At 41.5% G+C, this 23,372-nt stretch overlaps 3 protein-coding genes and 1 long non-coding RNA gene across 6 annotated transcripts; 3 read left to right on the forward strand and 1 right to left on the reverse strand.

The window, feature by feature from the left end:
• Window positions 1-2,533: 2,533 nt before the first annotated feature.
• On the forward strand, window positions 2,534-3,313 carry LOC103989973 (basic leucine zipper 43-like). Its single transcript, XM_009408957.3, has one exon. The coding sequence runs from the start codon at window positions 2,597-2,599 to the stop codon at window positions 3,122-3,124; it is 528 nt and encodes a 175-aa protein (XP_009407232.2). The 5' UTR covers window positions 2,534-2,596; the 3' UTR covers window positions 3,125-3,313.
• A 1,439-nt stretch (window positions 3,314-4,752) lies between these two features.
• On the forward strand, window positions 4,753-6,858 carry LOC103990235 (uncharacterized). The gene is made up of 3 exons (XR_010497468.1): window positions 4,753-4,986; window positions 6,565-6,642; window positions 6,740-6,858. It is a non-coding gene; the product is annotated as an uncharacterized LOC103990235 (long non-coding RNA).
• A 5,032-nt stretch (window positions 6,859-11,890) lies between these two features.
• LOC135641078 (ubiquitin-conjugating enzyme E2-17 kDa-like) lies at window positions 11,891-17,149 on the forward strand. Of its 3 annotated transcripts, none has more exons than XM_065156108.1 (5): window positions 11,891-12,040; window positions 12,338-12,441; window positions 14,037-14,164; window positions 15,888-15,992; window positions 16,725-17,149. In XM_065156108.1, the coding sequence occupies exons 2-5, from the start codon at window positions 12,372-12,374 to the stop codon at window positions 16,866-16,868; spliced, it is 447 nt and encodes a 148-aa protein (XP_065012180.1). In that variant the 5' UTR covers window positions 11,891-12,040; window positions 12,338-12,371; the 3' UTR covers window positions 16,869-17,149. The 3 variants fall into 3 exon arrangements, with proteins under 3 accessions (XP_065012180.1, XP_065012182.1, XP_065012181.1); XM_065156110.1 differs by lacking the exon at window positions 11,891-12,040 and adding an exon at window positions 12,087-12,227 and having other exon boundaries at window positions 12,350-12,441; XM_065156109.1 differs by lacking the exon at window positions 11,891-12,040 and adding an exon at window positions 12,091-12,227.
• A 352-nt stretch (window positions 17,150-17,501) lies between these two features.
• On the reverse strand, window positions 17,502-19,927 carry LOC135641077 (aspartyl protease family protein At5g10770-like). Its single transcript, XM_065156107.1, has 2 exons — window positions 19,728-19,927; window positions 17,502-19,002 (listed from the first exon to the last, which is right to left on the reverse strand). The coding sequence occupies exons 1-2, from the start codon at window positions 19,825-19,827 to the stop codon at window positions 17,744-17,746; spliced, it is 1,359 nt and encodes a 452-aa protein (XP_065012179.1). The 5' UTR covers window positions 19,828-19,927; the 3' UTR covers window positions 17,502-17,743.
• Window positions 19,928-23,372: the final 3,445 nt, after the last annotated feature.

The raw sequence follows: 23,372 nt of genomic DNA on the forward strand, positions 1-23,372 counted from the left end.
TAACCATCAATCGACAGGTTACACTGTTCACCCTCAGAATGCGAGTGATGCAAGTTGAGCTACTGCCCCATAAAGCCATCCTAAGTATCATCTAGTCTTTCAAGAATTAGTGAAGAGAACAATGAATGCGTCGGTGGCTTTTGGAAGGCTGGAAATGATGGAGTCAGAAAAAGACTTAAAGATGCTGGTGTCTAAGAACAAGACAAGAGATTGTTTCTGTTGTTTCATGTTGTTGGAGGACATGGAATGAAACACTTTGGTTTAAATCAAGCTAAAACATTCCAAAGATTTTCCTGTCTTCTAAAGAAACAAAGGCTGCAGGGGTAGGCCTTTGACCTTGAAACCTTGTCTCCTTTAGCTGTTCTTCGATGTTGCTATGATGTGATTATTTTGTACACTGAATCTTTTGAATTGAATTTGGATGCTAACCATTTCTATTCAAAAGACTGTGATTCTTCATTGGAGTTTTGCTTGCTGGAGAATTATTTACCACACAAGGATGAAATCAGTATATACCTTCAAACTAAATTGAGAATGAAAGTGAAGTTTTTTGGGCAACTGCAGAGATTTATAGCTGAAACACAAAAAAAAAACAAGAATCTTTGATGCATATGACATCAGAGCAAGCAAGCAGCTGCATGCTGAAGTCAAAAATTTGAAGAGCCTCTAGGAGGAGGACATTTATCATTTATGATTGAATTATGAACACTATGAAGTGGTAATAGCAACTGCAATCGAAAATGAACACGCCAGCATTTCAAGTATGATCAGGAAGAGTGCTGTCGCCTCTTCTTTTCCAAACAACTACTGTCTCTTGCAAGAGATACTCCCATCAAGTTTATCAACCTAGAATATCAGTTACTCAATTCAGCTAAGAACTTCAGATCAACAAGCATGGTTTTATGCAATATTAGCCAGCTTGAAAGCTCAGAATTCATGTATAATTTACACTTGTCAAATCAGCATCCTTTTCCTACATAGTCAAAAGTTGAGTAGATCTAGACCAGATATGAACTGTTTGGAAGACTGGTTTACGTCCCTATACCAGTCTGAAACCGATAAGTGAAGATCAAAATTGGTATGCCATTCTTTTTTTCGAGTTTCTTAAACCACAATATATCCATGTTGTCAAAATTATCTCAGCTGATAGAATGCTTCTATTTGCTGTTCATTCTTAGATGCTTTGAAAGACTAGTGACTGCCAACTGAGCTGCATTACACATGATGATTACAAGATGAGCAGACCTAGGATCAAAAGCTCCTCTTCTTTTTCTTCATTAACTACAGCAGATCCAGTCAAACAACTAAACAAAGAAAGGGCAGGTGTATTGTATCAGGATGAAGAATGTCATGTCAGCTAAGGCCTAAGGCAATCAAACACCATTCTTCCGGTACCTTTTCATGTAACATTGAACAGAGGAAGAAAAGACTCGAGAGTGGCCATCTGTTCGTGCTGGTAGGATAAACTGTGAGAAATGTCAAGATACTCCCGAGAGACGATACCAGACAAATGCAGCAATGTAAAGATTCCAATCTAAAGGGACAAAAGCATCCATAAAATGATAAAGATTATGCACCACACTCAGAGTGGCCGTAGCAAATGCTAGATGTTATGAAGTGATTACTGAGCAAGCTTGAAAGCAAAGCTAATAAAACCAATAGAGAAACAGACTCAGAGGCTACAGATAGGATCTTGACTTGGATGTGGGGAAGGGCGGTTTGCATGTCATGAAGCTAATAAGAATCTAGAAAGTCTAGAAAGAAGAAGATAAAGCAGGCTTTTGACTGAATGTTCAAAGATGCAAGAACTTAGGAATAATCAACTGCAAAGATAAGGAGATCTTCTAATGAACCAAAAAAAACCCAAGATATACATATATATGATGAAATCCCTTTGAAGTACTTGGAAGATGCAATAACTTACTGAGCAATAAGCTTTTAGGCGCTTAATCATGCATCCCATTCAAAGTTAGGGGGTCCATAGCAATGGATCACTTTCTAATTGATAGACTAATTTCTCTCCTTTACAGAAAGTGACCTCAATTGCGTCCCTCAGCCAGAATTAAGCCATGCTCAGAACAAGAATAAACTAATAACACGTTCCTCTCACCTCTTCTTTCCTTTTCCTTTTCGACTTGCTCCTCTATAAAGCATTTCCCACATTGCATGAGGGTCTGACCCACACCCACAGTGCTCTCATAGCTTCTTGTTTCAGATGCCTATCATCCTGTCATCCATCATCCAAATAACTTTTCTGTTCTTTATTTTCTTGAAGTGGACGCAAGCCAACCAGCAGCAAACTTAAATGGTAAGTTTTAGCTGTTAATGTGAAATTGCATGCATGTCAAAGACATGAATCAAATGCATGCATGCGTTGCTTGGCATCCATCAAACCGGAAGGTGACCTCACTGATGTGTGTGTTTGTGCTCTCTTTAACAAGAGTAGGAACTTAAAATACCAGAATGCTGAGCACGCCCTCACTATAAATTAACCTGAATTCCCCTCATTCTTCCTTCCTCTTCACTAAAACATCTCAGTCCAGCAGCTCTCTTAACCCCTCCAAAGATTTCTCTTCCATCTTGTATTGTTGCAGCCATGCATCGAGGTGAAATTGCCAGCATTAGATACCTTTCACCCTCAGATCTGCCTTCTTTCCAGACTGACTACCACATGGCTCACAGCGACGTCCCCTCTTTCTACTTCGGCAATATCTTCGGATGTTACTCTTCAAACCAAGTCCAAAGCATGCCATTGCAAGAGCTCAGTCTTTCAAACTCTGGTCTCAACTCTCACATGGTGATCGTCGAGGCCGAGGAGTACCAGCTGAACCTGGCAGAGGAGAGGAGGAAGAGGAGGATGATATCCAACAGAGAGTCCGCACGCCGGTCGCGCATGCGAAAGCAGAACCAACTCAGCGAGCTGTGGTCGCTGGTTGTCCATCTCCGGTCCACGAACCAGAAGCTTCTTGATGATCTAAACCGCGTCATTAGAGAGCACGATCAGGTCCTCCATGAGAATGCCCAACTTAGAGATGAAGAAACCAAGCTTCAGAACAAGTTGAAGAACATACAAGCCGAAGATAAATTGTGTTCCGCAAAATCAAGAAGAAATCTGCTCAGATGAGAGTTGGATTCAGAGTTTATGGGACTCCATGAATCTGTTGGCATGTTTCACTGAGGGAGAGAGTTTAGTGTTCTTCCTTCACTTCCTCATCCCTCTGCTCTCTCTGCAACATGATTCAGCTTGAACTGTCAGTCAGAATTCCATCTAATGAAGGCTCCATGCAGAAGGATAAACTTTTAGTTTCTGAAACATATATGACTGCACTCCTTCTGGTGTTCAATCAATTAATTCTTGGAATACCATTTTGATTGCAGTCACAACAAGTTTGATAGACAAAAAAGAACGCAGTATTAAATCTAGATATCTTGTTGGTAAAATTATATATGAACTGGCTCTCCCTATGGCCTTTTTTGTGAGCACTAATCATTCGAAGAACATTAAACTTAACCAAGTTGAATGCACGCATAAGTTGAAGGAGTCAGCAAAATGCAACACTTCATCTCTTTATGGAATATGATGCTTACATCATATAATTAGACAGATGAGGACAGAGTAAGGACTGTAGCATACAGTGGCTGCACATATCAGATTCGTCATGCAACAGGATCTTGGAAGAAAAGGCGGCGACACCCAGTTGAGACTTGAGATCTCTTACGGATGGTGGCAATTATTGGTGGTGAGCTTTCCATAATAAGCAAACATATTGCACTAGAAGGGTGAAAGGCTGCTCTCTGCTCCAGAAAACATCAATGCTTGGATAGGCTTAGTCTTCATGCACTACTTCAGGACTGAATTCTGAATCATTAAATCTTTTGCTTCGATTAACTGAGTTCTAATTCATTGCAGTCACATGTCTTCTTATTCCCAAACTTTGCAAGACATTCCGAAATCTGGGAAATTTTGTCTACAGATCGACATCACAGCTGATTGAGCAAGTGTTGCTGATCTTACAGTGACTCCAAGGTTATTTCTAGTCCACCCTGATATCCTAAGAATCTACTAGAGATAGTGAGTTGCACCAGTTCTCCAAGGAAAATGGCTCCTTTCTTTATACTGTCATCTCCATTATCTTAAATACTTTTGCTAGTTAATTTGTAGTGGCACCTTCTTAGGTCTCCTGCTGCCTGTTGATAAGTGGAGATGTTAGGGGTTTAGAACCAGAAAATGAAGGTGTAACAATCCATGAAGCCAAGCATGCTATTGATGTCACCTGTTTCAAATCTGCAGGTTTGCCTACCAACCAAGGAAGCTCAAACTTTGTGTTCTGGTTTAGTCCTTGGAATACATATGTGAATTCACATGGTAATATTTCTTCATATATATACGACACGAAATAGCTTTGGGGTGATCAAAGAAACCATGAACAAAGGACTATATCGAAGAAAGCAGCTTAGCATGGCCTTAGGCTGATGTAAGAAACCATAACCAAAGGACTACATCGAGAGGAAGCAGCTCTATGCCTGTTTGCAGAGAAGAAAGGTCACTTTTTTGAGACTGTAGAATGCTATCTATGTTCGCGTTATCGTATCGCGTGTCGATACTGATGTCAGGAAAGAAGAGGCTCTGAATAGGAAATTGAACGGCCAAGATTTGAAAGGACAATTGAACGGTCGAGATGGTATCATAAGTTCCATCACGATCTTGCGATGACTTGGAAGAGCAACCGCTCTCGCGATGGTAAGATCGAGAGTGTCCATTTCGGTTTGAGGAGACGACGGGGTTCGCAGTGGGTGGCGACAGGGAAGCCTCGGCATCGGACGGTAGGCGGTGCGAATCGATCCCCACATTGGTCTGCTCGCAGTTTGTGTTGGTTCTGAATCCCCCCTTCAGAAAGATGGAGCGCCAGGGTTGTTGCTGGAGAAGCCCCTACTCTCCACCGGGAGTCGTCTTGGGTCCACGCCCGTCAATGGCAGAGAAAGGAGGTAAGGTGTCTTCCTTCCCGAGAGGGAAAGCTGCTCCCAAATCAGCGTCCCCAAAGCAAGGTTTAGATTTCCTTGATTATACTTCCATCTCTCTGTAGGTAACGTCTAGTATACGTTTTAAAAGTCGGATTTGTTGATTGAAATCTAAGAATGACTTAGGGGAAATGTTGTAGTTTTTTCGATCGTCTGCCTTCCCCTTGAGGTAGAAACATGATATGTGTAGCATTTCGATGGTTACTATGAGCTTAACACGTTACTCAAGTTCAAACAACCGAGTAAATGCCTCGTACAACCATTGTTCGTTAGGTAAACCTGGAAACTTCCTTTTCCGACTTCCATCAGCGCCTAAATCCAAAATTATTTTCACCGTCGAGCACTTATTTGCGAAAATCAAACTTTTTTATCCAGTGGCATCTTTCTTGTAGTCCCATGTTCTGAAATTCTGCATTAGAATAAGCATTTGATAGCATGTTGTGAATAGTTCATGCAATGCTAACCACATAATTTGTGCTTCCATGTTTGCGTAAGTCTATCCAATTCTTATGAGTTACGGCTAACTTATTAATCTTGGTTTTAGCTTTGTATCTTCCAATATTAGACATTTCCAACAATTGTATGTGCTTAAAAGTTAAAACAGTGTCGAAGATCCAAAACTTATCACACATACTGTTTGATGCAGTGGTTTGGTTGTTAAGAACCATTAACTTTGTGCAACTTTTTGACATTTTTTGGTGCTAGGTATTCATATTGATCAGTTCTTTGCATGCTTCCCTTCTTTGACTTGCTTTATTACATAAGCCAACTTGTTTCTTGTCTACATCCTTCAGTGCTAATGCCATGTTACTTACAAGATGATGACGTTTAGTAAGTAATTGACAGCTTATATGTTGCCATGTCAAATAGGACGGTAACTATTAGTTTGTTACTTAATGCTATTTATGGAAAGCAATGAAGGTTGCCATATTACCACTTTACTTTAGCAACTTAATATATTTTATCTATCTTGAGGAAAGGGTTTCTTCAGAATTTTCTTTTGTGGTAGGTGGCTTTGATGTTGTTATGTTCTATATGTGTTTTTGTTGATGAAAATATAATGATGCTTGTAAGATTGAACATTTGGTTCCATAATTTTACTTATTAGTAAGCTGACAAAATATGTTTCTAGAATGATCACTTTTAATAAGAAGCAAGCAGGACCGAGGAGATATTAAACCAAGGGAAACAGTTATGTTTTCCTTATGAACTTCTGACATAATCTCACATGATTTTAGTTCAAAACCTCAACGTTGGTATCATATACCATAGCATCTCATTCTCAGCTAGACAAGTCTAGATTATATCTTAATTTGGCGATTTTTTTCCATTATTTTCTTTTTGAACTTCCAAAGGGCTCTAGATTGTCAATGAATTGTGAAGCAGCAGAAATTTTACAAGAAATGCAGCAACACATGACTGTTCTGTCTATGGATCCAAAGATCAAATTGCCTAGGAATTATATTTTGTATTTTTTTCCGATTAATTGGTTTATTTTTGAAATAATTAGGTATTTGGATCAATGATGTCTTTTTTCTCTTTCAGGTCATTTAGCAAAGCGTTGCAGTACTCCAAGATCAATGGTCACTGCACAAATGTCCAGTCCATGAAACCGGTCTTAGGGTATCCTTTAATTATTAACATATATCAGTTAGCTTGTGTATTCTGTCATTTGCTCTATTGGACAAAACTTCTTGTTGGCCCATAACTTAGGTGATAGAACTTTGAAGCTGAACGGGGTTGCTGAAGCCGAGGTTTGAAGTGCAACTGTTATTTAATTACTTGTTTTGACTCAGTGGCACATCTATATTAGTTTTCTTTTGACCTTAATACAGATATGCATGATCGGAAACATTTGTCCTGAGACCGTTGATGAAGTTTATGCTCTAATACCATCCTTGAAGGTAAGGGTCTCTATTTTTCTCTCTCTTATATCCTTATGCTTTAATCATTGATGTTCCTCGGAATTTCTTTTATAATTCTCATGCAAATAGTTTTGTCTTTCTATAGTTCATGTTGCATTAATGCCGCTATAATGGAACAGTTTTAGATTATGTATCTTTGGCCATGAGGCTTGTTAAGACTCTTAAGATCTTCTTGAGTAAACTTAAGAGTAAGCTTCTTGCGCATTGTGAAACCTTGATCTTAGATCTGGGAAAAGGATGTTGATGGTATAAATTGCCTGTACTGTATTTCACAATTCATCTCTCTCGTACTTCAAGAGTAGGTTGGCATGATTTTAAAATGCCCTTTTAGGGGTTAGGAATATGTTATATATCTGAAACCTGGTCCATTATGTGCTTTGTCAAGTCTAATCAGAGCTGTATATCTTTCCACAAGGAGCTGGTACGGAAACTAAAGAGCCTTTTACATGTTGTTTTCTTATAGTTGTTTTGTTTTCTTTTAGTAGTTTTAGGGATTAGTAAGTTGTATATACTATATAGTAGTTTTACTTCTTAGAATTTGCTTTATTTTTTTATATATAAATAGTCAAAGCCATTTAAGGTGAAAGCTTATAATGTCTTTGTTCAGGTAAATAAATATAAGAATGAAGGATCAATCACAGAGGTGCTGCCTAGTCTGGCAACTTTCAGAGCTTCAAAATAAATTTTCATCATGAGTCTGTGGGTAATTCGAAAGCTTCTCCTGCTTAAGTATCATTGAAGCTATTTGTCAATTGTCATAGTAGCAGGTCGCCCCCTCTCTCTTTCCTCCTTTGTCAAATGAGGATTTGCTGATTGACCTAGCAGAATCTACCCACATAAGAATCCCAGAGGACAGACAATAACTTGATACATAAAATTTACTCTTTTCTTATAAGATTTTAGGTTCCCTAACTGCAGTTTTTTGCAGCTGAAGTAGTGTGATGAGCAGATTGCTAGCTACCTGGTATCAGAATCATGTTCCTCCCCCTAAGAATATCAGCTGACTCCCCCTCTGTTTTATTAGGTGACAATATGTTCTCCCTAGAGATTTAGGAAACCACCTCCTCAGTTCTATCCAGCATCCAGGTGATACATGTCAGCAACTGGATCTGCAATCTAGAATATGGTTAACTGGGTGTATTTGACAGTTCTAGCCTTCCACTTGTGCTCACACCTCATCAATCTTGTTTTCCTGCTGAAAATTTCTGTTTAGATTCAGACGCATTTATCCCGAGTGCCGTATGCTTTTTATCTGTGCTAGGCTTGTTCTCTTTGTTATTTATCGTTAATCAGTTATCAGGTTTTCTGATTGGTTGTGCAGGTTACAAATACAATATACAATACACTTATCAAGTCGAATGTCTGAGTGCATGTGGACTTAACACGTTGGCGTGTGCGTGCCATGTCAGCTCCGAGGCACCATGTCGGCTCTGACGTGGCGGTTGATTGCGATTGCGAGGGAGATGCCAGAATATGCCCTGTCATATTCTCTCCCCCCTCAAAGAGGCGTGCCTTGAGTTCCTCATGGAGGGGCCTGAGGTACGGCTTGGTGCTTTCTCTGGTCAAACCCACAGCTTCACTGTGTGTGTGGGTTCCTTTATTGTAGACCCCCTTCGAACCAAGAGGCTTGCCTTTATTTCCTTTACCTACCACCGCAAGCCTTTTGTCTGGTAGAGATTCGTAGTTCGGGCCATGTTTGGACAAGACGCATGACTCAGCGACTCTGGCGCTGACCCGATGAGATGCATAACTTGGGCACTGATTGGTAAAGACATGTAGCTCAAGCTCATGACTAATCGAGATGCATGACTCACGCCCATGACCGGTTAAGATTCATAACTCGAGCTTATGATTGGCCGATATTCGTAACTCGAGCACATGACTAGTCGAGATTCGTAACTCGGGCTCATTATAGGCCGAGATGCATAACTCAAGCTTATGACTAGCCGAGATTCGTAACTCAAGCTCGTGATTGGCGAAGATGCATAACTCGAGCACTAATTGATTGAGATGCTTGATTCGGACATTGTTTGGCCGAGGTGCATGACTTAGACTCATGACTAGCCAAAATGTGTAACTCGGGCTCTTGACTAGCCAAGATGTGTAACTCGGGCTCTTGACTGGTCGAGATATGTAACTCGGGTTCATGACTGGCTAAGATGCACGACTTGAGCACTGTTTGGTCGAGGTGCACGACTCGGACACTGTTTTGCCAAGGTGCATGACTTGGACACTATTTAGCCAAGGTGCATGATTTAGACACTATTTGGCTAAGGTGCACGACTCATACTTATGACTGGCCAAGATACATGACTCGGGTACTGTTTGGTCGAGGTGCATGATTCAGACACTAATTGGCCGAGGTGCATGACTCGAGCACTGTTTGGTCAAGGTGCACGACTTGGACACTGTTTGGCCAAGGTGTATGATTCGGACACTGTTTGGCCAAGGTGTACGACTCGGACTCATGACTGATTAAGATGCAAGACTTAGGCATTGTTTGGCCGAGGTGCATGACTCGGGCACTGTTTGGTTGAGGTGCATGACTCGAACACTATTTGGCTGATGACTCGGGTATTGTTTGGCCGAGGTGTATGATTTAGACAATGTTTGGCCGAGATGCATGACTCGGACTCTTGACTCGCCGAGATGTGTAACTCGGGCTCCTGACTAGTCGAGATGCATGACTAAGACACTTCTTGGCCAAGGTGCATGATTCGGACACTATTTGGCCGAGGTGCATGACTCATACTCATAATTGGTCGAGATACGTAACTAAGGCTCTTGAATGGTCGAGATACGTAACTCAAGCTCATGATTAGCCGAGACGCACGACTTGGGCCCATGTTTTGCCATAGTAGGCCTTTTTTTTTAATCTCCACGCCTCAGACTCATCTACTTCCATCCTCGTTATGGCGGGCCTTCTTCTTTCCCTAGTCTGTTCATTAGGGTAGCTCCTACCGGGGCCTCTTGTGCGACTCCTCATGCTTTCCTATCACTAGTGCCTCAGCAGCAACATATTAGCTAGCCCACTGGAGCATCTGGGGAATAGTTACTGGTGGCCTCTAGACCAGTGACCAAAATAACCTTGAAGGTTGTAATCCATTAGGAACGCCTGTATAACTAATAAGGGGTGGGCATCTGGAACCCCTCGGATCACATTAGCAAAGCGAGTGGCGAAGAGGGAGAGGGATTCGTACTCCTTCTACCTTAGCCCGAGGAGCATGGCCACGAGCCTCAAAGGGTGGTAGGAAATTCCCTTGGCCATGAAGTGAAACTCAAATTCCCTTGCAAGATGATCAAAAAACGAGATCGAGAACAACCTCGATCAGTTGTACTACATCCAAGCCGGGCCTCGAAGGGTGGTAGGAAATGCTAGATACATCAAGGCATTAAAAGTGTCGTATAAGGCCATTTGGGCCCAGAAGGCAGCGATGTGCTCCATTGGATCGGAGCCACCATCATAGGCCTCCGATGTCAGGAGGTGGAAATTGAGGGGGATAGGCTTGTCTTGAATTTCTTGGGCAAAGGGAGACCCAATCGAGGTACTTTTCTCGAGCTCCTCCTTAGACTTGTGGAATTCCCTTTGAACCTCGTTTAGGCGTCGATTCACCAATTGTAACTAAGCCCGGAATGAGTTGTTTGTCGAGTCGAACAATAGGGTGTCAGCTTTGGGGAAGGTCGAGGTAGCACATCTAGGCACATGGGCACTACGCTCTGCCATTGGCCTCGGGTCTCCCGATTGCTCCCTAGTTAGGGGATGGGCATATGGAGCAGAGGTGCTTAGTCAACTAGGGTGGCATCATGTAGGGATAAGCGTAGGTTAGATCACGGGCAATAACCGTGGGGGGAGAGTCGTCTGTACAGCTAGATAGGGTATGAGGGGTGTGATGGTCTGCATCATCTTAACCAATGCTTGCACCTGGTGGGTGAAGTTAAGGAACGCCTCAGCGAAGACGACCAACTACCCCACGCCAGCCCTAGGAGGCGAGAGCCCAGGATCATTGAACAAACACCAATAGCACCCGGGAGTCTGAGTTGATGCGCTTTCGTCCACATGCAGGAGAGTGGGGAGCTACCCTCTAGGCCGAAGGTGAAGATGGTGGCGGGTGCCCCCTTGCGAGGGCGTTCGTTGGGGTTGTTCGGTGGTAGATGCTCTTATGACATCGGGTCTTCTTTCTAGTGCCAAAAAATATTATGCAACTTCACGTCGTGCCCGAGTTGTCAGCATGGTTCGATCTGATCCGAGTGTGCAAGGTTGTCAACATGGCTTCCTAACTGGAGAGAGTCGGCGTTAGGTCGGATCAGGACGTTGTCTGTCGAGCCAATCCAAGATAGAGCTGGGCATTGTTTTTCCTTCCTTGCTGGGCTTTTGCACATAGGCTGAAGTCGGGAGAAGGAATCTCGACTTGACACCTCCGAAGCTTAAGTTAGTATGGTAGTGATGTAGTGGATTTGAGTGTCAAAGATCCGACCCTCAACGCTGGCTAGGAGTTCAGCTTTTATACTTGTAATCGAGGGCCGGTCGTTCACGGTCCGTTAATAGTCGTCGATGCCTTGGGCGATTGGTCCGTATACTTCGCACAACGTTGACCGACCTGCACGACTCTATGCCACGCGATGTCGCTTCACATGTTCTCGAGCGGCTCTGTACTATGGTGTTGTCTCGTACAACCTTGGGCGACACGAGTGTAGTTGGCTGTCTCGTATGGGTGTGTGTTGATAGTGCGGGTGTAGGTGACTGTCTCGTACAAGTCCGAGGTGTCACGATCGCATGTGTGCACCATGTGAGCTCCCGATATGCCATGTCAGCTTTGACGTGGCGATTGACTGCGATTGCGGGGGAGATGCCTGCTATCTCACTACTAAAGGTTTCATGCCTTCATTTGCTGTTGACCTCTAATTAGAACGCTAACCGAACACACGTCAGACGGCCAAGATGAAATCATCAAGTTCACTGGAAATCGATTTTGACAGAAATTAGAATTGTGACTCCTTTGCGCTATTAATAACAGGCCTCGTTTATTTGGGGGAGACGGCGAACTCCGCAGGTGACGGAAGGAAACCCTAAGACGCGGACCCTTTGCCTCTATACCGTACGAATCCCTCTCCAATTTAATATTGTGGCGGTCGATCTTTCTCGTGTTCCTGTGGCTGATTTATTGGTCTTGCTCTATTTCCCCCCTTGCGTTCGTTGATTGCATTCGAGGGTTTTCTTCCCTGGATCGTCTTGTGCGCGTTCTTTCGATTTTTCTGCAGCGGTTTCCAGATGCTTCTTGTCTCGTAAAATCCTTTTTTTTTTTCTTCTTTTTCGTGCTTGTCCTATTTCGCGGGTGTATGTTGCTTTGTGCTGAATGTTGTTTCTGTTCGTTCCTTTTGTCTTGCCGTTGCAGGTCTTGTCTTAGTTCGTGATTTGATCGGATACTGATGGCTTCCAAGAGGATCATGAAGGAGTTGAAGGACCTGGAGAAGGACCCTCCTGCATCTTGCAGCGCGGGTTGGTTTCCTGTTCAGCTAATTGTGCAATTAATTTTATGATTCCTTTTGTTAGTTTTATTTGCAATTTCTTTCTGTTGTTAGCTTCTCTTCTGTAGCAATTCTACTCCGTTTGGTCATCATGCTTTTCTTGATTTTTCATGTAGATGATTCTCTCTCTCCACGTGTTCTATTGTTGTTTGTTCATTGCATACATTTTGTATTCTTGTTTGTATATACAGCGTTGCTGTGTTCTCTTGTTGCATAAGCATTTTCTAGGGAAAGTCTTTAGCTCAAACGTGTTGTTAACCGTGAGAAAGCAATATTAACATTTTGTAATTTATCCAGCATATAAAGGTACTTATGTCGTGGTCTATTCATTTTTACATAGCTAAGTGATCTCGTAGATGATAATGTGAATGCATTAAGCATCTTGAATATCATGCCCATCAGTAGGTGTTATGTTACTGTTTGGCAGGCACTAAAGTCACAGTTCCTACTTATTAGTTAGTTACATAAATTGAATATCAAATGATATGTTGGTAATCCTTTGCTTCTCATGGCTTTTTATACACTTATTGGAACATGGATACTTCTAATTACTTGCTCTGTGTATTGGTTATATGTTGGATATAATATTCCTTGGATATTTCTTGGATACATGTATATGTTTTCTTTAATTATCCTAATTTTGTTAATTATTGAAAGGAATTGATATTGTTCACTTAGGGGGACACTTTATGAATACTTCTTTGGGAGAATTTTTTTTTTAATAATGATGCTACTTATGAATTAGATGAGATGAATATATGATTGGATACATTATTTGTAACAAAAATTATTATTACTAATTAATTAACTATATTCATTTTTCATACATTATTATTACCTTGAACCTCTCTATATTCAAGCAGTATGTGACTAAAATATAATATCTTTTGATGAACAGATTAGGAATTCTGGTGAATTACTTATAAATATTTATCATGAGATATGACCATAATTTTCACTATGGTATATCAAGCTTTTGTAAATGTAATTATTTTATTCTTGAGCACGTTCTTGCTGTCATTTCCATGTTCTTGAAGCCTGTTCAAAATTTAGTAACATGGATCAGCACAATCTTTTTATATTATTCAAAACATACATTCATATATTCTTTGCTTTTATACAATCTTATGTGTATCTAGACTTACAATTATGTTTTATAAGCATGTTTTCTGGTAAATGAGCTGCAAATCAGCAGCTTGACATTCGCTGTTGTCCCTAATGGAAAAAATAATATAGTGAAAGCCATGGTGACCACAAATAACTCACTCTTTGGGGCTCATTGAAACATAAAATTAGCCCTTATTCCGACATAGGACTGTTCAGTTTTATTAGCAATTTTAGATAAATTGTCACTAAATCTCGGTCTAGTTAGCAGCAATATGATGAAATATTGAATTCCTGTTCTTATAGTTCCATGCCTCTGATCCTTTTCCCTCAAAATGTGATATAGACATTCGACTTTCTTTTAAGGTCTTTAGCATGATATGTGAATCACCACATTTTCTTTGCAAGCTGTTAGGAATCTATTAATGAGAGGTTTGTCTTACATATTTGTTGATTTTATAGGCCCTGTGGCTGAGGACATATTCCACTGGCAGGCGACCATCATGGGACCAGCTGATAGCCCATTTGCAGGTGGTATATTTCTTGTGAATATTCACTTTCCACCTGATTACCCATTCAAGCCACCCAAGGTAACTACTTCAGCATAATCTGTGTACCTATCTAATTTCTCTATGTGGTTATCTTATGCATGGAGACATTGCCTTCATAATGACCATTACTTTTACTATCTAACAGAGTAAAGCAATATGGTTAAAGGATATAGGCTTTGACAGTTTTGTGTGATTGTTGAGTTTTCTTGAATTAAAAGGAAAATCCTATGAGACAGTTAAAGTACTAGCTATTCTCTACTTTGGGAATTTTTGTGATCTTGTCCCTGTTAATTAACATAAATCATATAACATAGGCCAGCCATGCTTTATGAACTGGTATGTTGATTGAATAGGAAACATGTTAAAAAAGGTTGTCATTGAAATGAAACTGTTAAGCTGAATTTGTACTCGAGAAAGTATAGAATAAGAAATATTTTGTATTCACTAACAACTAGTTATAGCTCCTCTGGAGGATAAAATAAGGTAAATCCATTTTAAACATGTTCAAAGGATACCAATGGTTAGCGCAGTTGGATGAGCATTTCCGATTAAGGTTAGTTTTGAGAAACTAGGATATGAAGACCTAAGAAAAGTTCACTGGAATCACAAAAAGAGGTTTGATTGCTTGTCGTTAAATAGTGATATCGCTCTACATTAAGTTTAGTGGTGGTCCATGTACTTGACACAAATAATTGCGACTTTACAGCTTGTTGTTGGTTGTTACCTATGGAATAAATGCTTGTCCTCTAATCCTTATAGTGATTGCTTCAAATGGTGCATTTCCCTGAATTGTCTCTAGATTTTTTTATGAGACATCCATATTGCAATATCTTTACTTCCTGTGATAGTGGAGATTCTACGCCTGTTTCCCTAGCTTCGAGTAGTTAGAAATAGTGGCAGTTTGTGCAATATTTTTGGTTTTCTATATTTTCTCACTTCTTGCTTTTTCCCCTTTTTATGTGAAGTCCATTATAAATAAATAATGACATAAGAATATTGAGACATCATTAAAGGGAATATAAAAAGCCTTGTAAAAGATGTAATTAATGATGAAGATGAAGACAGTTCAGTCCCAACAAGACTAAGTGGAGAGTATTGTGGCAGAGCATAAATGTGAAAAGGGGATTCCTTGATCTCAGCATTCTTATGGGTTGTCCTATGTCAATCACTATCTACTGTAAGACCCTGGTTTTGTTTGGCCAAGAATAGCCTACTAACTGATGCGTCTTTAGCCCAAGAGTTCTTACTGGGTTTGCTGGAGGCCTAGAAGATTAATGAACCCCATAATAATTGGATATCAGTGATCGGCCATTACTGTTACCGTCATGTAGATATTGGCTAAGTCATATTTGATTGTGTTGTGCCAGCTCATAACCTGAGGTTAAACTTTACAGCCAGATGAAGGATGGCTTTTGTTTTCTAATAGGAATGTGGTCAAATCCATTTTGGCATTGGCTGATCTTTAATCATCTTGCAATTTTATGTGTGTTTTTGGAATGCTAATTAGAATCTGGTTTACCATTCACTGCTTTGCCAAAGTAGTAATTATATATGCTAATTTATTATGTGATGTTAACTAATCTGGGCATGTGCATGTAACTTAACATTGGTCTACAGAATCTTGACAAATTGAGTGTGAAACATGTAATCTAAACAGAAGCGATACTTGTTTTATGTGGTTAATATTGAATGAAGTCTAGTCTCTTTATGATAGCAATGCCACATATCACATTGGGAAATTTGGTCATATAATAATTTTCAGGTCTCGTTTCGCACCAAAGTTTATCATCCGAATATCAACAGCAATGGAAGCATCTGCCTTGACATCTTAAAGGAGCAGTGGAGTCCTGCTCTGACAATATCCAAGGTGATTCTAATTTGTTTGAGCACTTCTTTCAGATATTGTTGCCTCTCTCAAGTTGTATGTACTTTCCCATCAATTTTGCTTTGAAGTTCCAGGTTAGTTAGATTTTTGGAATATAAACTGCCTGTGGCTAAGTTTAGGGTTAAGTAATGGTGGTTATGGCCTTCTAAGTCGGTTTACGAAAAATGTTTTTGTCAATCTGTGCTCTGACTTATGTCACAACATTGGGTATCCTCTTGTAGATATAATGATTTTTGGGTAGGTAAAACAGGTAGCAACTTATGTTGACTATGACATTGAATATGTTAAACCATGGGTTATCCTAGAGGTTTACAGTGGTATCAGTCGAAGTTCAAGGCAATAATGCTTTGTATTGTTTGGAATGGAGAAGAAGGCCAATGGGAAGAATGGGTTATGTCAAATTTGCGAACATGAATGTAAATGGACACGTCATGAGTGAAGTAATAATGCTTTATATTGTTTGGAATGGAGAAGGCCAGTGGTAAGAATGGATTATATCAAACTCAGGGGGGACATGAATACTGTAAATGGATATAGGTCGTAGCAGCGAGTAAATTTTATATTAGAGCTAGTTCTGCATTGTCAGTATTGTAAGAGAGTCACTTGAGTTGGCAAGATGTGAGATTGCCATCTTACAGTTTTGCTTCTTGACGCTTTAATTAAGGAAGTTTGGTAATCAACACTGATACATGCATGTTACACGATGTTATGCAGGTGCTCCTATCCATCAGTTCACTTTTGACAGATCCTAACCCTGATGATCCATTGGTTCCTGAAATTGCTCACATGTACAAGACTGATCGCGTCAAGTATGAGGCAACCGCCCGATCTTGGACCCAGAAATATGCCATGGGATAAGAATCCTCTAGCTGATGACCAAGGGTTGCTACTCGCTACTCCTCACTGGTAATAGCAAGACTAGGTAGGCTTGCTGCAATAAGGAGAAAGAAGACTTGGAAACTTTGCTGGGCAATTAGCAGTACATGATGTCCACCCTGCGTAATATTAGAATTACAATGATAAGCTATACCTTAATTGGTGAACCAACTTTGGATACAAACCATGATATTTACCACCATCTTATAACTTGTTCTTCTTTTATACTGATATATATATATATCATGAGTTGCTATTCCTCCTGTGATGGTTGTTTTGTCATCTCTTCAATGTGCAGTGGATATCTAGATAGCGACAATTACATAAAGCAGTAAATTTATTCTAGGAGAAATGTATCATATTTACTTGTGCTTTCGGACACGTAGGAAATGACACGGTGCACATGATGTGATCCTGACACTGTTGCTCAGTAACAATGCAGCAATGGGCCTTGTGTGTGCCGTAGCATAAATGGGCCACATTACCATGATCATGAATAACATTGACCAACGGCATCTACAAGTAGTCCGAATGCGACAACTGGGAGGTCACTGCCACGCCGGTGGTCTCACTGTGACCACAAGGTGCTCTGTCTATAATAAACGTTGCGAGATATGAAACAACGAGATCCATTTATTTAATACTGTCACGGCCACGTCTGACTTCCTTAGCGTAGACGTGGCGGTGACTCAATCCCCACAATCGTATTATTGTGGAACGCTAGATTCCATCAGGATGCACCAAACAAGTATTTCTACTGTCCAGTTATACATCACCCAACCTCCCAGCTTTAGCATTTTTATACCATAGCACACCACCGTACATCATATCACACTGCAAGCACCACAGCCACAATCTTAGCCGCAGCCACCGGCGGCGAACCCAATCCTCAACCTGCCCACATCGTAAACCACGCTGTACGTCTCCTGCTGCTTGTTGCCGACGATCGCCACCCTCCCGGAGGGCGCGAACGCCAGGCACGTCGTCGAGCTATCCACGTCGATCATCACGTTCCTGGGCGCCAGTCTTAGCGTGGCGCCCCCCTGGAACACCATCTCCACCGCCGGCACCGCCAGCCTACTTAGGCCCCCCTTGAAGCAGGTGTCGAGTATCGAGTACGCCGGCGCCCGCGGGTAGCCCCTCAGCGCTGCTGCCACCGCGCTGCTCAATGCGTCGTAAACGTCCGACGGGAGCCGCGTGATGACCGTCCCCGAGTCGATGACCGTCGGCGTACCGGTGTAGGCCGAGGACGACACCGGCAGACCTCGCCCGCCGACGGTAATGCTGGTGAGCCTGACGAAGTACAAGGTGTCGTCCAACGAGCTCGACTGCATGGGGGTGTATGAGTACTGCCCCGGTTCGTAGGAGCCGATCGACAGGTATCCGGTGGATCCGGTGGTGGGGAGGCAGTAAGAGAAAGAGTAGCCCAAGCTTGGCGCAAGCTGAGATAGCAGGGAGAGCCTGTTACGCGCCAGGCCGATGAGGCCGGCGGACTGCCCGAAGAGGCCCTCGTTGTCCTGGCCGCAGCCGAAGACGAAGTTAGCCACTCTATGGCCGGAGCCTAAGGAGAGCGTGTCCTTGCTCAGGTAACCGACGGAGAAGGAGCTGTCACCGTAGCTGGCCTGGTAAATGCAGACATTGGACTGGGAGCACGCGGAAGGGTTGAGAGTGGCGGACTCGAGGCTGTCGCACTCGGACGCGGAGCAGGAGACGGCGCGGTAGGTGGCGGAAGACGCGGGGTTGAATACGGAGCCCACCTGGGCGTGGCAGGACACGCTGCAAGGGGAGCACTGGAGCCAGGAGAGGGAGGACCCGGTGTCGACCAACATGACGTAGGACTTGGCAGGCGTGCCGAGGTCGATACGGGTGATGTAGTTGCCGACGCCGATGGAATTGCCAGGGGAGAGGGGGACGGAGATGGCGGCTGGCCGGAGGAGAGAGGACACGGGCTTGGGCATGGACTTGGTCAGCCGGGCGGCGAGCGATCGGACGCGGGCCTCGTCGTGGGAGAGGATGGCGGAGAAGGGAAGGTCGGGGAAGGGGGCCGGGGAGCAGGGGCTCCTGGGGTGATGGAGAGTGAGGTGGAGGCCCGAGCTGTTGAGGTTGCGGAGTGGACCTGCGTGTGGCAAGTAAGTCAACGCATTACATGTACCATGTTAGTCAACACAAGCAATCATAAAAACGGTCGAGTCGCATATGATAGGTGTAAATGTGTTCAGAGGATAGAAGAAACACTACTATGACTTTTATTTCGTTCTCTCTCTTCTTTTGTTGACTTTTTTAGACTTGGTTGTCGACAACACAAGAATATATATGGTGGTTGACCGTGGACCCATTACTTGCACTTGCCACCATTTGGTCGTTTCCACATAACCATGTGAAGCTTATCTGTTGACCAGTCTTGAATGCTTCCTGGTCAACAGCCTGATCAAGAGACAGCTTCATCAATCGCTTGTTATGAATGGAATGCCAATTGCCAAAGTATTGCAAGGAACAGAGGACCGAGGGAAGAAGTATGTGACGAGAAAAGTTCTCTCTCTTCCTTTCTAATACTACAATGATCAAAATGATGTTTGAGCTTCTTCTGAATTATCTAATTCCTCTCGGTTCGTAAAGCAAAAGAAAATAAAGCAGATGGAAAGTAATCAGGCATCAAAACGTTGGAAGACATTTCTGAAACTTCCTACCTCGATAAGAACCTGTATTGAGTTTTCTTGACAATTCATCTCATCTAAAAGTTGACTGATCAACATAATATGTTCAACACCATCATAAACTTTTTTGCCAGAGTGGATTATATATATATATGTATATATTGTGAGAGAGAGAGAGAGAGAGTACCCATGAAGTTGGCAGAGCAGGAGCTGTTGGGAACATCGTTCAAGGGAGATGATGCTGCTGAGAGCAGGAGGTAGAAAGGTAGACAGAGAAGCAATCCCATCTCTCCTAAGACCTGGACACCGGAAGGTACTTTGGTGCTCGGACATTGTGGGCTCTATATAGGGATTCCAAGGTAGCACGAGGTACTTCTTTGGTGGTGGTGGTGGTGGTGAGAGCCTGAGAAAAGTAGCTTTCAACTCTTGAAAAAGAAGAAGTGGGTGGAACTTCAACACCATCTGAAAATTGAGGTGGATGGTGGTGACACCCACCCAATTGTAGCTCGACTGTCGTATCCTAGAAACCCAAAAAATACAAAGAAAAGAAAATTTGAAAGATCCCACATTATTCCAGAAGAGAAGAAAAAAAAAAGGAAAAGGAAAAGGAAAAGGAAAACAAAAATCCTTTTTGGAGAACCCACAAGATTCTTTCTCCCTCACAAGAAGTTTGGCATAGAAAGGTGATCAATGAATTCACCAACTTAACACCCAACTGATTAGCAATTAAATGCACCCATCTACCGCCACTCTACACAGTAATTGCTACCACATTCAAGTGGCCATTGTCCACACTCCATATTCATGGACAAATTAAGGTTCAAAAGATGGAGAAGAAGCTCGGTGAGGTGACCTTTTCATTTCGGCATCTTCATCGACTTGATTGCAGACTAAATAAAGCAAACCAAGTTGCACTTGTTTGTATCAATCTTTTGGATCTTATGAACCTTACAAGCAAGTCCACTTTCTTTAGATTTCATCACTGACCTGTCTGACTCCTCTGCTTGGAGTCCCTGAAAGGATCCATTTGTTTCGACATGCTTGGATTCTGAAATGAAAATATCAGGTAACTTTGCCATTCTACAATCTGGAAATAAAGTTTGATACCATATGCCTAGGCATGCATCATTATATTTCCAAATTGCTTACTGCATTTGGTGAAATTATCCATTTCATGCATCAGTCGTAAAGATTTCGTAAAATTCGATAGGTATCTGAAGCAGGAACCAATCCATGTGAAATGTTTGGTGGATACCTGATCGAATCTGAAGTGACAAAATAAATTATCCTCTCACAGATCACCAAACTATCACCATTTAGTTTCATCCAATCCGTGAGTAAATGCTTCATGGTTATTGCAGGGAAAGAATTGTTTCTTTGGCAGGAAAAGAACACTGAATGGTATGTACAAAATCATGTTTATAAGTAGGTGATTGTAACTGTGATACCAATCGAAAGCTAAACGACGATGAAGAATGGTGAAAACAAACATAGTCATGATGTGAGAATGAGTTCTCAAAGAAGACATTTGTTACTGACCGATCCATGCATGCAGCCGACCGATGGTCAGTCAGGGCAGAAATTGTTACCGAGATGTACTTGTTGGCATGCAAATGCTCGAAGTAGGGAAAGGAAGATAGGAATCACAAGTTGAAGATGAGCATTGATTTAGACAATTGTGTTGCCATCAGTTAGCTAGATATCACTGTCAAATTATCACCAACAGACGATTCATCAAAGACTTGGATTACATGAAGCACCACCAGTTGCAGGCGAAAGACCGGCAACCCAAAACAAGGATTCCTGTGCTGGTTTGGCGTCTAAAATTAACAGATGAAGGTGAATCTAGCAATTTTATGAGGCAGAAGAATTGGTTGGCCTAACGGGATGTCACAGTATCCATGGCCTTGCTGAAGTGTTTGGATTCAAGACATGTCCAAGACAATCTGGACAAAGATATTTCTCGGCCAACTGACATAAATCCTAGAGAAAGCAAGTGAAAGCAGCTAAACAAGGCTAAGATGATAAGCAATCGGTGTTGAGTTTTTAGAATTAACAATTAGTTCTTGTATTAATATTGAAGATTACTTGGAAGCTCTGCAAGAGTTACTGGAGAAATCTTTGAATCTTGATCCAGAATGGCGTGCCAAGCCTCTATCTGGCACAGAAAACCTCTTCTTTTGGAGCAAAAGTGGTCTCAGCCTTGTTGATCTCAATATCAATATTTATTCTTCTTTTAGTTGGTGAAACAATCTAACAGAAGAGACATGAAAAAAAGATTATTTGAAGGGCCAAGGCATAAAGATTACTTGCCAATATTGGGTGAGCATAAAGTTGGGCTAAAATGACCTCTTTTCCTCGTTTAATACAAACAGTAGCACACAGAAAAATAGAAATGGAGGAATATTTAATGTAAATAGTTCATAATTGTTTTCGCTAGTTCGTAGCATTCAAGACATACAAGCACAAAGAGAGACATGTAGGAAAACAAGAAGAAAAGGTTCATCTTTGAGATGAGATCAGATTCATAGAATCTCCTTTCCGTCTTCCTTTGCAAACAAGAGTTCTAATGGAACATCGAGACTTCTTTGTGTTCTTTCCTGCCAACAAATGCATTACTCCACCGAGAGGACGAAGCTGTCGAGCTGCATCAGCATTACTGTGATGTGAGGTCATACTATAGAGCTAGCTGCACCCGTAGCCTGCTCTTACGAGTAGCTTGTGACATGGGTCGGCTAAGGCCAATCGACTTCACAAGGAATGTTCAGCTGCCTTGCTCTGTCAGCTGAGCTTGACATCGCAACCACTTGACGCATGACTTGTATCGTGCAGATGTTATGCACATCACTGAAACAGCAGGATCGTGATGTGACATGCTTTGACTCTGATGAGATGATAGATAAGAATTGCAGACAGGTTGGGGATCAGTTTTCTCCGAGAGAAGACTAATGATGTCCCATACCCTTTCCACGGTAAAACAGATCAGAGAGTAACAGTCCAAATGAGATAATCTTTTTTTGTGATACACCTTATAACATCAATGAATATAACATCCTCATTTATTTTTATAATTTGAAAGTGAATAAAAATTTAAATTAACTTATATCATGATTATTTTTAAGTTGTCGTCCTAACCGCTTGGCCCGAGTAAGAATTAGTTTGGAGAAAGATTGTCATGACCTAGCTTAAGATAACTAATTTGTTAATTTTGTTAAACTTAAGTCAACAATCTAAAATATTTAAGTTAAGTTCAATACATGCATGAGAACATTATAAATTATTATAAGTCTTAGTCTCCAAATATCTACTCTAAGTTTTTATTGGGTTTCACGGGAACGGATTCACTTTAAGTTGAAGTTCATAATGATACATGCATGAGAACATTATAAATTATTGTAAGTCTTAGTCTCCAAATATCTACTCTAAGTTCTTATTGTGCTTTACGGAACAAATTCATTATATATGTGTGACCCTTTAGACCTGACTCTTTCTGACTTAGTTAATTATTATTTTCATAATAATTCACTCAATTTATCAACTATAGGCCACTGCGTCATAGTCCTTAGATGATATAGAGAAATCTAATCTATTAGACCTATTGACCCTTAGCTGACATGCATCTATAGTCCCTCATCTATCTAACATCCTAGAGATCATATACCGAGCATCACGTTGTCAGACCCATATGAAATCTATCTGAGTCTCACTTTAATTGAATTCTTCTAGAGAACTCTTTCTCTTTCAATCTGAATCTCACACTTATCGAATTCATCGTGATCCGATTGACCATAACTAGAGATTTGCTTGAGTGAGAACACATGAGATATTTCTC

The sequence above is a fragment of the Musa acuminata genome, chromosome BXJ3-6, assembly GCF_036884655.1.
Source record: "Musa acuminata AAA Group cultivar baxijiao chromosome BXJ3-6, Cavendish_Baxijiao_AAA, whole genome shotgun sequence".
NCBI lineage: Eukaryota > Viridiplantae > Streptophyta > Magnoliopsida > Zingiberales > Musaceae > Musa > Musa acuminata.